Genomic DNA, 15,365 nt, shown 5'->3' with positions numbered 1-15,365 from the left:
GTTAGTCTCCATAGGCTACGGTGGCCAAAATCGAGAAAACAACTTTTTTGTTGATTCGTAGAAAAAGTATTGTATACAATAGTGATATAATCAAGCTTTTCAATCTAGTACCTTACTTATACTATTGCCTCTGTTCATAGTCATGATCAAAAAAATTAAGGCGTACCGTCAGAGCAGACAAATGCGAGCGGGCGGGTAGCGTACTCGAATGCGCGCGATCACAGTCGCGGTACGGCCCACACTGCTGCCACCGTATTCCCCCGTATATTATGCTAATGTGTGCGTGGCAGCGCGTGCGTACACGGCGCCCGGCGCGCACGCACACATTCAAGCCGGCAGCGGCACATTTCTATGAAGATTCACTACTGTTCTTATACTGTGGCTGCGTGTACGCAGACGTGCGCGCTTGCGCTAAAATGTTGGAGAATGAATTGAAAAAAAAAATTGATCAAAAAGATCCATATTGACTCATCAGAACCGTATTGTAGCTACACGAAAACAAGTTCATCGACGAACGAACGATGACGAACAAGTCAAAAGGTATTTATTAAAAAATAAAAGTCCACTCCATGAAACGCAGTGATGTTCACAAACAGAACCAAACATTATTACACCAGTTATTAAGGACCTCCACTGGCGAATAGTGGCTATGAATTTAGTTGTCAAGTTATATTATGATAGAGTTCAAAGTTGGGTGAGATTGTGAACATATCTCATTCAAATTGCTTACAGAGCTCGAAAGAGTAGAAAGCTCAGACGCATCAGCATAAGAACACGCATTGTTATACGCCGCCGCGTCGTTGACAATTTGCTCAATGCTTATGTCCCTGTCACATCAAAACTTTTTTTTTTAACAAATCAAATTTTATTAATAAAACAGAGATTAAATAACAAAATAAATAAATCATAAATCTAGCCCTAAATTAGCCTGTGGCATTGTTCCCAGGACGCTGGCCGCGTTCCCCCTCTGCACAGTGAGGCTGAGTTTTTGTGCAAAAAAAGGGGCAGCTCGTAGGTCGAAAAACTCTCGAAGTCGAAACTATATATTGTTAGTGTTTACACTTTGCTCAGGCTACTGCTGCTACCGTTCGTTGACAGTATGACGAACATACTGCTACAAGCAAGACCACTCCACAAGTCCACAGCTCCGTACGCTGGCTGTCATGTTGACCGCCCGAAAAACCACCTCTGACGGCAACCTCGGCCGGCGGCAAACACGATATCCCTGCTCTCTGACCTGCGGCGGCAAAATGTAGTTATATACTTTGGATTGGGCTGGTGTAGTAAAAAAGTTCTGGACTATAATCGGCTAGATACGGTTCAAGCTACACTGGCTTCGAGATCTCGATGAGAATATGTCCAAACACGCTGCCGGGGTGGGCCGAACGGGCCCAGAGACAAAAACTGGGAACAATGGGTGGGTCGGCCGGCCTATTTTCACACCCCGGCAGGTAAGTATCTGTCGGTGACGTCACTTCGTCGTCTCGCTGTTGAGGGGCTATCGAAATCGAGGGATAAACAAGTGATATTACAAACCTAGAGTATTAGAGAATCAACGGCAGGGGTCGTAAATGTCGTAATGTCTTTAACTTTTGTATTTATATTACAAACACCCATGTTATAAAATCTTTGTGACTATGGGAAGTGAACTGCTGATTTTTAAACATATTTGTATGGACGCAGCGTTGTGGTGCTATCGAGCTGGTTATATGACAGAGACAGTGACAATTAATTAGCACTAGAGTAATCAACTAAATGCAACCTCATCGAGTCGAAAAATGATATCTTTCCATCAACTGCATTCACCTGGAGTCCAGGTCGTGGACTATAGTTTCAGTACACAAACTCATATGAACAAGCTATCGATTAATTAATATTCTATTTTAATACGAGTATAGTCTAATCGTGTGATCATATTAGTTTACCCACTTCACCGTAATCTCCGTCAACCTTTGTCGCTCTACCCACTTATTTGGTTTGTTATTAACCTATATTTAGCTCCAGTATATTAGGATCCACACAAGTGACAATTCATAACATAAACCTTGTAGTAAAGACATAAAGTCCAATGCTGATCAGTCAAGAGTTGTGGCTAGTACTAACACGGCCGGTGAACTCGTTAAACAAGTGTTATCGGATCGCATTTCGGCGATAACACGTAGCTGCTTACACTGAGTACATCTAATTAATATGCTTCATACATCACTCCGAAAGGGTTGGGTTTGAAAGCTGGCAATTGAGAAAGAGGACATTTTAGAGGCCAGAGCAAACCGGCTGCGTGTGCGTGACGTGCAGGTGCTCTAAAATGTTGGAGCCGCACACGCACACGTTACGCAAGCGGTGTGCCGTCTCTCATAAGGATCTGTATACTACAACGCGCACGTGCACGTCTACGCACACGCATCCGGTGTGCACAGGCCTGTAAGCACATACCTATATACGTTTCCTTCTCATCGGTGACCGCCCGTAGTATGTACATACCTACATGCCATCAAAATGTCGAAACGCTTCGTCAAAAACATGTCCAAAGAAATTAGGGCGGCAAAAACGCACTGATATTGATATACAAATTTAATAAAATAATTTGTTGTTGTAAACTGATATAAAAGTACAATGATAAAGTGGTTGGCCTTTTTAGATGCTTAACTACAAGTTTTAACGATTACATTAACAATTAAAAGGGGTTAAAAGAACATGAACCCATTCCAATTGTCCATTAAAAGTCAAATAGAGCCCCTTTTAAGACCCCTTAAAATATATTAACTATCCCAAGTAACACTTAACTTTCGAGGAACTAACCCTTAACAATAAAAATAAAAAGGGTCATGGTCAATCGGTCACAGTGGGCCCATTAAAAATAGAATAATCCTTCCTTTGTCATAATATTGAGAACCGCGAAGAAATTAGCCCGGTATTTAAACCACCCCTCTGGATATGCTAATGTTATTCACCGGCTACAACGGACATAATCCTGCAATTACACTTTTACCCCTCACTGCTCGCCCTTTATGTCATATCAGCAGTCGAGAAATAAACATCTTTTTTCTACTCATCGACTTTAATGTTTGAATTAAAGACCAGAGCACACCGGTTGCGTGTGCATAGACATGCACGTGCGCTAAAATGTTGGAGCCGTCACGCAAGCGGTGTGTCGTCTCTCATAAAGATCTATATAATTACAACGCGCACGTGCACGTCTACGCAGACGCGTCCGGTGTGCACAGGCTATAAGACTTCGTAGACCAAATTTTAATCGCATGATTTCTTTTCATGCTCGCTTTCACGTAAAAAAACGTATCGAAATCGGTCCATCCGCTTGAGAGCTACGATGCCACAAACAGACACACAGACATTGGTCTCAAACGTATAACACCCCTCTTTTTGCGTCGGGAGTGAAAAATACATTGGAAATTGGAATGGAAGGCATTTTAGAAGCCGTCTGCGGGCTAGAGTCGAGTTTGATTTGAAGTGAAGTAGCAGAAAAACTGGTGGCAGTAGCTTACCACAGGGAGTCCGGAATGCAGGGCTGCATTCTCTTTTATTCCCACCAACGTTCTGTCTCGGGCAGCGCCGACAAATTTCATTATTGCCGGTATTCTTCACGATTTGTTCATTTTCGCGTTCTTTAAACCCTGATTCGTAGTTAATTAGATTGCAATCTAATGACAGTAATGACCTATCAGCTTATTACTGTCATTGATTTAAAGGATGACTCACGTTAGACCGTGCCGTATCCGGGCCGGATCTTCCGGCGCATCGTTTTCTATGGAAAGCATCATGTGATCACCTGTATCATAGAAAAGTAAGCCCCGGAAGCTCCAGCCCGGTCTAACGTGAGTCATCCTTAGCACCCCTCTTTTTGCGTGGGGGGAAAAATACATTGGAATGGAAGGCATTTTAGAAGCCGTCAGCGGGCCTGAGTTGAATTTCATTTGAAGTTTGCAGAAAAACTGGTGGCAGTAGCTTACCACAGGGAGTCCGGAATGCAGGGCTGCACTCTTTTATTTCCACCGACGTTCTGTCTCGGGCTGCGCCGACAAATTTCGTTATTGCCGGTATTCTTCACGATTTGTTCATTTTCGCGTTTTTATACACTGATTCGTAGTTAATTAGATGCAATCTAATGACCTGTCAGTTTTTTACTGTCATTGATTGAAGGATGACTCACCCTAGACCGGGCCGTGCCCGGGCCGAGGCGTCCGACATGTCATTTTCTATGACGGCTGGTCTTTCCATAGAACACAAAGCGCCGGAAGCTCCGGCCCGGGCACGGCCCGGTCTGGTGTGAGTCAACCTTTAAGTCAGAAAGTTCCTGAGTGAGACTGTCAGTGATGTACTAAGGTTATAGCTGATGAGACTTGAACGATGTCCATTACAATACACTACACTTAGGGCCAGGCACCAACCACAGTTAACAGACTGATCAACGTCACGCAGCAGAGATCTATGAAACTTCACATACAATAAAATTTAGCGAACGCTTTAACGGTGACAGACGGTTTGGTGCAATCGACCCTTACTTAAGGCCAGTTGAACCAACCACAATCAACAGACTGATCAACATCACTCAGCAGTAAACTAACTTCCTAAACAATACACGTGGGCTTTGGGTGCAACCGATCCTTAGACTCTGACCACTCTAACTTTGCACAAACTTGGCAGTAAGAATGCATACATATCCCTATAAGCTCCAAACTTAAAGTAGCATGGCAAGAACATTTTGCGTGGTTTCGACTCTATGTAAGAAAATTGATTAAAATTACTTCTTAACTACTAACTGACTACACTTAACAGCAAATGAACATGGGTCACCTCGTAAGGACAATTCTATGTAAAGTCACTTCTCTCGAGTAATTTTGCGTTTGCCTGCGAACATTAAATGATTTCCCAACATCTCGTACGTAGATTTTAAGCGATTTTGTTTGCATTAACACTTTCGGTGCCGGGCGCCCCGTTTCCAGTACAAAATGGACACACATGCGTGTTCTTGGCAATGAATGTGTTAATACGGGTTTAACATGAATTCAACTGGTTTCACCAGAAATGTTAGAGTCACTTAAGCTGCAAGTTGCGTGGGCAGGGTTTAACTGCTTAGTTTGTGGTTTCGGTTAACTCAAGGCAGTTCTAGACGTGGGAGTTAAATTTTAAGTTACGAGAAAGCGTTTGGAAATCTTTCGTGATGTTTCTTAAATGTTTAGTCGATGGTTTGTAAGTTTTGTGTAATAACATTTTACACTATACGCCACTTGCACCATTCCACTCACCCGGGGTTAACCGATTAAACCTGGAGTTAGAGCGGTTTCGCGCTACGTCCGATCCGAACACGTGAAAATATGGTCCGTAGTAGCCGTAGAACTATTTCTACGGTAAGTGACGCACTAGATCCGAACTCCGTCATCCGATTTCTTTTCGATTCAACGTGTGCGGTGCGTAACTTACCATAGAAATAGTTCTACGGCTACTACGGACCATATTTTCACGGGTTCGAATCGGATTCGGATCGGACGTAGTGCGAAACCGCTCTTAAACTTACAATTTGACACTGGGTTAACGGTTTAACCGATTAACCCCGGGTAAGTGGGGTGCAAGTGGCTATTATGAAAACAGTTGTTTAATAAAACAGTGCACATGGCAATCTAATTAATAGGTAAGGTAATTATAATTAGTCATCCACTAACACAATGCCCTACCTGCAAGTACGTTAATAGTACTACGAGTATAATGGCAGTTCAGTCACGATTGCTCGATATCCCACACACTGCGTGGGTATTGAGTACTGTGACACAATTACAACCTTCATTCGAAATGAGAAATTTTCCATCTTCCTCTTTCACAAAATATGGCACACAGGAATGAAAGAGATGCAATGATACGATATCGCATTGTAAACTTTGATACCTTTGAAACAGAGTGTACTTAATATCGATGTAGGCGTAATGATAAAAATGCCCGTAGTAGTAAAATCAAGGTAAATGATCAGTTTTATAACACGCCGCCAACACAAAATCACTTCTTAATAGATGCCACATGTTAGTACGAGCACTACGAGCATAAACAAAGTAGTTTATGATCGGAATTGAGTTTTAGCGTACTAACTTAGCGCAGTCTACTGGCGTTAAGCGCTATGGTAAACGTAGACACATTTTATTGTAGGATAAGTGCGAAGCTTAAGCTTTAAAGTAAGTTTTTTATATCATGTACACAAAAAAGTAGCATAACCTTATAGCGCGCGCCGCGCGGTTGTTTCATGCGATAAACGCAGCGGTAAGCGCATTGTCATTTTTCATACATTCCATTATCGCATACGTTTAACGCAGCGTTTATCGCAGCGTTTATCGCATAAAACAACCGCGCGCTTAACTCGTAGTAAAAAGTTCTTGACCCCACAGTGACAGCTAAAAAGCTCGAACATCTAAGGTATCTAAATTTTGTAAATCTTACTTAAACACCTAAACCTAATACATAAACATAAATTTTATTTCATTGTAAAAGACAATAAAAGGACAAATAAATAACTTATGAACTAAATACATCTATGAATAAAACTAAATTAAAACTAACAACCCTAAATATATCTAAAATAAAACAAGGAATATAAAAACTACTGAAAGAGGCCTCCCCGCGCTACCCCCGGCGCAAAGGTGCCCATCACACTCGCTGCGTTACCGCGTTGAATTGCGATGGACAGACTTTGCACCAGGAAAAACCCGGAGCGCGGGTCAAGGTCCCTTTTTTGCAGGCGGCGACCTACTTCCCTAAGGAAGGTTTTTGCCTCAGCGCACCAACAACCAGACGTCTCTACGGCTACTGGGACGAACAGGTAATTGGTGAGTGCTGAGTACTTTTGGTGTAACATAAATTCCACAACAATACCTCTGATTCCCAGTATCAAACCAGTATACAGGTAACAACACCGAAAACACTTCTACCCATTATACTAGGCAAGGTTATAAATAGGTATGATATCGAGTTCCTTTGTACGCTTATCTAGGGTCCAAAAGGTCCAGCGGACAAACATATTATTATCGGACACAATGGCAATTCACGTCTCGTGCCACTCAGTGCCGGTGATCTCACTGTTAGGCTAGGGTTACATCCTATCTAAGTAGTACGTCTAGATTCTAGACTCTAGAATACTAATTAACTACCTCAAATAATTAGCTCGCAAATGGCATATCTATATCGTTAGTTCGTGTTTGTTTAGTAGATACAATCGTTAGGATCCGAGACTTAAGGATGACTCACGTTAGACCGGGCCGTGTCCGACCCGGAGCTTGCGGCGCATCGTTTTCTATGGAAAGCATCACGTGATCGGCTGTCATGTCATAGAAAAGTAAGCGCCGCGCCGGAAGCTCTGGCCCGGACACGGCTCGGTCTAACATGAGTCCTCCCTAACATTTATTCTTTAAAAAAAATACTACATACATAGTTAGGAACGTATACTCTCTTATTTCGTATCTTACAGACCCTTAAATTACAGATGTAGTGCATAATTGTGACGTTATCTATGAAAAGGGACCTTATTGTCAACGGCGCTTACGCCATTATTAGCGATGCTCCGATATAGGTAAATACAATGCCGCGCGATAGCTGCTTTGTTACTGCACACCGTTGTATGGGGACCTTGCACTTTGAGACTATGCGCTGAAACTTGGCACAGTTGATTCTTAGCTGGTCTTGAGCAGATACAGACCGGGAGACCTCGAGAGCCACGTCTCATTTAGTGGGGGGGAGGGGGGGAAGTTCGACGCCGCCGCGCTTCACTTGGAGCAACATTTCTCTAAAACTATACCTATTAGGGAATGTAATATATCATTTTCGGATAAATTAAGGATGAGGAATCTAGTTTTGGAACAAAAACAATGCACTTTCTAACAAAAAAAAAAGCATAAAGTAGAAAAGAATAAAAAACGTATTTTTGATTTTTTCATAATTACCAATTTTTTTTTAAAGTATAGCAGGAATCTGAAAACAAAAAATACAGTCGTAAAGCTACACTTATTACGTTTAAGAAAATATATAGTTTAATATACAAAACTGTTGATAAATGGGAGATAAAAAATAATATTAAGCGTGGGTCAGAGTGATCTCAATACAAAATATGATGAATGTGGGAAAGTTACTTATAATTTGTTCTACAATCGTTTATTTTTCTTGTTTTTCGTAAATAACTCGTAAACGGTAGCCCACAGCAAAAAAATATCTGTTACGTAAATAATCTGTTTCAGATTTCTTATAAAATAAGTACTACTGTTTTTCGGTACCATCAATATTAAAAAAAATATTGAAGGGAGAAAATAAATACTTAGGTCCCCTTTTTTAGTCATTCGTAAATAACTCGTAAACGAAGGCCAATAGCAAAACAATTTTTAGTACATGAATAATTTACATAAAATTTCCTACAAAAAAGGTCATTCGAACTTTTTCGCTAGGATCAATATTAAAAACGATATTAAAGAGAGAAAATAAATTCTAAGGTCCCCTTTTTAAATATTGATCCTAGCGAAAAAGTTTGAATAACCTTTTTTGTAGGAAATTTTATGCTAATTATTCTTGTGTTAAAATATTTTTTGCTATTGGACATCCTTTACGAGTTATTTACGAATTACTAAAAAAGAGGACCTTAGTATTTATTTTCTCCCTTCAATATTTTTTTTAATATTGACCTTAGCGAAAAAAAGGAGCACTTATTTTACAAGAAATCTTAAACAGATTATTTACGTAAAAGATATTTTTTTGCTGTGGGCTACCGTTTACGAGTTATTTACGAAATTATTAAAAAATAAACGATTGTAGAACAAATTATAAGTAACTTTCCCACATTCATAATATTATGTATTGAGATCACTCTGGCCCACGCTTAATATTATTTTTTATCTCCCATTTATCAACAGTTTTGTATAATAAACTATATATTTTCTGAAACGTAATAAGTGTAGCTTTACGACTGTATTTTTTGTTTTCAGATTCCTGCTATACTTTAAAAAAAAATTGGTAATTATGAAAAAATCAAAAATACGTTTTTTAGTCTTTTCTACTTTATGCTTTTTTTTGTTAGAAAGTGCATTGTTTTTGTTCCAAAACTAGATTCCTCATCCTTAATTTATCCGAAAATGATATATTACATTCCCTAATAGGTACAGTTTTAGAGAAATGTTGCTCCAAGTGAAGCGCGGCGGCGTCGAACTTCCCCCCCTCCCCCCCACTAAATGAGACGTGGCTCTCGAGGTCTCCCGGTCTGTATCTGCTCATGACCAGCTAAGAATCAACTGTGCCAAGTTTCAGCGCATAGTCACAAAGTGCAAGGTGTCGTGCACTAACAAACTAGCTACGACGCTGTGTGGCGTAAGCGCCATCGACAATAAGGTCCCTTTTCATAGATAATGCCCCAATTATTTTCCTTTGTATTTTCTTTCACGGGAACGTTCGAACGTGTTTTGCTATTTCAGTCAGTCTCGGTACAAAAAGTACTGAGGTTGATTGAAGTAGCATGACAAATACGAACGTTTCCGAGAAAATACGATGGAAATAGTTATTTGTACAACAAGAGATCAAAGTTTGATATTTCTTCGAGTGCTTATTTTGAGTCCCGTGCAAGCGAAAGATTCTATAATATAATTTAGAATCTTGAGCGTAGTAAGGGATTCAAAAGCGCACGAGATGTAAATAACTTTGATCTCGTGTAGTACACAAAATTTTTCACCCTAAGCAGTGAGAACATACCTAGAGGGACAGAGATAATAGAACCCAAGTATATCGAACTTGTATTAGACCCCGCATGTTGAAATTACATTTGACTATAAAGGTAACTTGAATGTAATTTTGAATCACTCTAAGTAACATCACTGAGTGAGACAAAATGACTCAGTGAGCAAAATCGCATTTTGCTCACTGAGTCATTTTGTGCTAGTAATGCGTGTTTGTGTACATACAACGTCGAGCTTGTAGTCTAGGCCTTAGTATTATATTTGTTTAGAAAGGCAGGCGGCTGCGTGCTTGTGACTAAATTACGCAGGCATACCACAGATATAAATAGTATATAACTACATATGTAACTACATATATGTAATAAGTGTCATGTAGTATAGTACATCTATAGAAGCGGATCAAACTGCGCGTCAAAAGTATCTATACTATACTTACTAAACAAAATACCATTCTTTATCAGGCGTATCAGTTAAACAAAAGAACAGATACTTTTGAACGCGAACTCTTTATATGTATTTGAAAAAGTTATCCAGCAGCGGTATCATGGCGTTTTTATCACCTCGTGTCATGCCATGCGTCGCTTTCGCACTTACTTGTTAGAACGTGACAGGCATGGTGACAAATGATAAAGACAGCATTTTCCCGCTGTATTGCAATGCTAATATGTTGTGCGAGAAAGCTGCCAGCTCTTCGGTCACCAGTGAAGTCGATGTCTTTTTGATAGCTCTTTAAAAAGTTGTAGAGTATTAGGAATCCCACGGGCCAAGGGTCTCAACCCGATTATGATTATGTTTCAAATGAATGTTAAAACGATCCGACGGCGATCGATTCACGATTACGTTGCAGTTTCAAACAACCTAGACACTTTAATAGGCGATATACCAAACGCTATTCGCAATCTCGTGTACAGTTTACGAATAATTAGAATCGTTAGATTCGTTAGTTAGTGGCGTATAATCGGTTTTTCCGCCACGTTCGTGAATCTGCAAATTACGTGAACTATGTTATGGTTTCATAATGTTCCATTCATTCAACTTTGCACCATTCGTTCGAGGGCAATTTCCACGACCGGCGCTAAGTTGCTAACTTTAGGCAGCGCTTAATGAATGTAACTTTCTACGGCTAATGAGAATGATATCTAAGTAATTAGACAAATGCTGTTAAACGATTAGAACGCCGAATACTCAGATTTCGTTCATGAACAAACTATAGTGATATCAAAAAAAATCGAACTGTAAAGGGAAAGATTCGATCGCCACGGAGCGTAAGCGATCGGCATCTTGGCTACGCGGCCTGTACTACTATGGAATGGATCGATCTACTAGACAACTAGATCAAGTGGAAGCATTAAAGTTTTTGTGTGTATTTAAAAAACATTTGTTCCTGAAACTTTTATTTCTTGAAAAATTATTCGGATAGGGTAGGTACGAGTAAGGTAGTGTAGGTATACCTACCTACACTACCTTATGCAAAGCTAGTGTGTTTACAGAAATTTGGTACCTATGGTGCTTAAGATCCTTATTAAGTATTAGGCGTATGGTGAAGATTAAAACAGGCTTTATTAACCAATAAAGATCCAAACCCAAACATCCATTTCAACAGACAACCCCATTTAAAAGATCATAAAAATCAGATTACAAGCCGTACCATTCAGGTACTCGTATTCTTTGTTACAAATGTAATTTGATCTTCGTATTGTTGGAAACGGGCAGGAATGTTCGGGCCATAAATACATGCAAACAAAAGATCACTCCTGTCTGGCAAAGGTCCGGTAGCGTTACATTGGCGAATATTTTAATCTTTTTATAGGGGTGGGTCAAAATTCTTTTCGTTGTCTTGTTTTTTGTCCCCAAAAAATGAGAAATGTAGCTTTTTGTATGAGATGAAATTGTAAATTATAATCTACAGCTAGAAACACATGCAATAGCACTAGACTTTTTTTATTTATTCGATAAAAGACACAAATACAAGCGTGACAGTGGTCAGAAACAAGAGAACGAAAATAATTTTGACCCGGGTAAGTATGAACAGAGAGGAGAGAAATTGTAGTTCGTAGACAATTTGAAAGTGCCAAATACATCATACTTACGGACACTTATGGACAGTACCTATTTACGAAGTAAAAATGCCACGGAATTGTCAATTTGAGAAATTGTAATACCTATTACCTATTTGGTCACTTTGGCTGCCACTATCTATTTGATGCCTGTACCTACCTAAACAAAAATAAAAGAACAAGGTTTTATTTCTTAGTGTGATTCTTGCCACTTTTATTGCTGTCATTAAAGCGAATGGTTCCCAGGAAGGCCCTAGGACTGGACAAGGTCATCGTCTGAAGGAATTGCTTGATAACTTAGGTTGTCGAAGAGCTGACTAATGATTCCTTCCGACTATATGGTCTTGTATGCAGATTCATTTCTTGCTATCTGGAAGTTGGTGGATAAGGATAAGGATATTAGGTAGGTGCTATATTACTATGTTGGAAATTAAAGACTAAAAAACACATGATTTGCAAATATGAATAGGGTTGCCATAATTAGTCGGAACTGATAAGGGACAGTGGTATTCTAGAGCAGGGGTCTCCAAAACTTTTTTACCTGAGGTGGAGAGCCCTGTTCTAGAGCGCTATTAATAAATAAATAAATATTATAGGACATTTTTACACAAATTGACTAGGCTTGTGTTATGGGTACTCGGAAAACGATATATATAATATATAAATAAATACTTAAATAGGTACATAGAAAACAACCATGACGCAGGAACAAATATCTATATCACCATACAAATAAATGCCCTTACCAGGATTCGAACCCGGGATCATCAGTTTCATACTCTTCATAGGCAGGGTCACTACCCACTAGGCCAGACCGTCGACAAAATACGGGACAAAAACGGGACCAGTAAAAATACGGGACGTGATACTTAAATACGGTGACAGTCCCGTATATACGGGACGTATGGCAACCCTAAATATGAATGACCCGTCGTTCGAAGCAATTTTTAAATGTAAATTAATTGTCGATCTTGCAGTTTTCAACATTGATGTTGCTCATAGGACTTTGTCAAAGTAAAGTTTTTTAAACAACGTTCTCATTGTCGTTTAAGAATGACATGGTTCTAAGTTTGCTAAACAGTATCTTGGGTTATCCTTAGGGGCTGTCCATAAATTACGTCATCGATTTTTGACGATTTTTGACCCCCCCCCCCCCCCTATAATCATCCAAAAATCATGCTTCAAATGACCCCATTTCCTCCTACTTCATGCTACCGTCATCCGATGTCCAGACCCCCCCCCCCCTAATTTGAAATGACGTAATTTATGAATAGCCCCTTATCATATCAGTGACCTTATACCTATGTAGGTAGCTACTAACTTTATTTACCTACAGTATACCTACACATACATTTCTAGACAGCGGTGCGCAATTTTTTGTTGGCAGTTCCTATAATTATGTAGGTAGGTAGGTTAGGAATACCATAAGTATCGTTGCTATAAATCTCAGGTAGATAGATAGTATAATCTGTCAACAATGCATGTCCGATAAGATGATAGGCTTAGGTCCGAATCCAAACCACGTGTGAGCCATGTTTTGGTGCACGAAGCCCACTGCGGCGAGTTCAAGGCGAATGGGCGCAGCGCACGCCGGCCAGCTTTCTCCCACCGTGGGCGACCCTTCGGCTAACTGTTTACACTGCCAGTGCCAGCTATCGTACAGCCGATACCAACAGGAACCAAGCATAACCATTACCTTTGCTTACATAGTTTATACCGGCTCAAGGTTCCTGCAGCGAATGCGCCGTTAATAATCCAAGTTACGAGTGTTACGACTATCGCGATCGCGGCACATCGGTTGCTAACTGTTCACGTTGTTGACATTGAATGTTACGCAAGTCGCCTGGACTAACTCAATACCAGTCCCGTCTGCCAACAAAAAGCCGGCCGAATGCCGCATTTAAGACGTTCCCCCTTACCTCTGTCGCTCGAACGTATCCTGCGAGGGCTACACAAGACAGCCATAGGTATATCCTCAAATGCATCACAACAAATGTGACCCGGGGAGGTCGCACGGCAGTATCAGAACACCACACAACAATCACACGACACAGAACAATTAGCTGTTATGTTAATACACCAGCACCATACACTCGGGCACTAAGGGACGCGGAGCGACGTACTTTCACCGTCGACGCTTGTAGTAAACTGAGCGCCGCTTGGAGCTCGCTTCATGTCGGTTGATGCGTGCGCGGCCATTTTGCTCGCGACTACATTCACGCGGAGGGGTCGCGGTCGTCGCCCGATGGTCGATGGAGTATGGAGTTCTATTTCGCGTCACGCACTCGGATTTATTACGTTCGGCCCATTCTCAAAAACAACCGAAACTCTTATTGTAGTTCGGTCGATCGGTGCCAAGCAAACTGCAAGTTCTCAGAGCAATTCTCGCTGCGGCTAGGACGCCGGAAGTATAAATCTGGCATTAATAAGGCGCCAGACGCCGGTGGAAACTTTAACAGCTGACTGTCTCGTGAAAGTAGGGTTGCACGCCCTTTGACGCGATTACACAAAGGCAGCTTGGATATTCTTCTGATCTAATTTGATGCAAATTTAAAAATGTCGAGAATATTTTGCCACGGTTTGCTCTAGGTTCTTTACCTTTGATAAGAAGTCCTTGCACTTGCACCAGGGTACCTCGACAAGTTACGACATTTATATGTACCTATTAAGAGAATTATCTGTCGTCTCATTTACTTAATTGTTTGCATTAAGTAAATTATATCGCTGGTTCCAGACAACAATAGCTTGAGTTTATAACTAGGGACTTATAATATGCTACCTTACTTTACTTTTACTTAATGGCGCAGCGAACCAAAATGAGTCTTGGCCTCCGACACGACTGACACGAGTAAGCACACGCCAGTTGTCTCGATCCTGTGCCATCTCCCGCCAGTTATCGGCTTGAAGATCGCGCAAGTCCGCTTCAATCGCATCGCCCCAGCGATACCTGGGACGTCCGATCGGCCTCCGGCTCTACCGAGCGTCCCTGCCCTTTTAGCGCCGCGATCCTCCTCCATTCTCAAAACGTGGCCGAGTCAGCGAAGACTTTGTCTCGCCTATAAAATTTGGGTGCAGCCATGCACAAGATCAATCAATCTCGACGTTTTTACGGCGTCTAAATAAAATATATGCTACCTAGGTATACTTTAAACCGGCGACTAAAGACTAAAAGATCATTCGTAGTTACCTAGGTATCATGTTAACTCAAGACTAGTAAACAGAAGCAATCACTTAAGCGCAATCGGAGGTTAAAGTTGAGCTTAGCGCAGCAGCATTAAAATCGTGTCGCCATTCAAGAACATTACAATCCTAAGTACCAAACACCAGTTATGAAATTAACGGACAACGAACACTATAATAAACGAGACGTAAATTATAACACGCCTCCGTTATTTGACTTGTGGAGTTTAATCCCTATTGTTAGCGTTGTTTATTTAAACACGTTCAAAAGGAAACCGTTCCTGTGTGGTCTGTCCCGACTCCCGACATATGGATAATGTAGGTGTTATCTAACTTGTGATCGATGTAGCTACATGCACTGTACACAAAAAGATCATTCATTTTTTTCTCAGCATTGTGCATTACGTATACTTACATACAT

General features: G+C 40.7%; 1 protein-coding gene across 3 annotated transcripts in view; it reads right to left on the bottom strand.

Moving 5' to 3' along the window:
• LOC134790202 (syndecan) overlaps positions 1 to 13,923 on the bottom strand; it is a 596,526-nt gene extending 582,603 nt beyond the window's left edge. For 2 of the 3 annotated variants that reach the window (XR_010144161.1, XM_063761035.1), the window contains exon 1: positions 13,684 to 13,919. Coding sequence is in view for 2 of the 3 variants with exons in the window: in XM_063761035.1 (XP_063617105.1) it covers positions 13,684 to 13,749 (66 nt within the window). In the remaining variant the exon portion in view is untranslated. Of the gene's footprint in view, positions 1 to 13,683 lie in introns of all 3 variants that reach the window. The other variant, XM_063761036.1, reaches the window with a different exon arrangement.
• Between the last annotated feature and the right edge of the window lie 1,442 nt (positions 13,924 to 15,365).

Source organism: Cydia splendana, chromosome 4 (genome assembly GCF_910591565.1).
Source record: "Cydia splendana chromosome 4, ilCydSple1.2, whole genome shotgun sequence".
Lineage (NCBI taxonomy): Eukaryota > Metazoa > Arthropoda > Insecta > Lepidoptera > Tortricidae > Cydia > Cydia splendana.
Note: the sequence above shows the minus strand (reverse complement) of the source record. Positions and strands in the feature narration are given on the sequence as shown.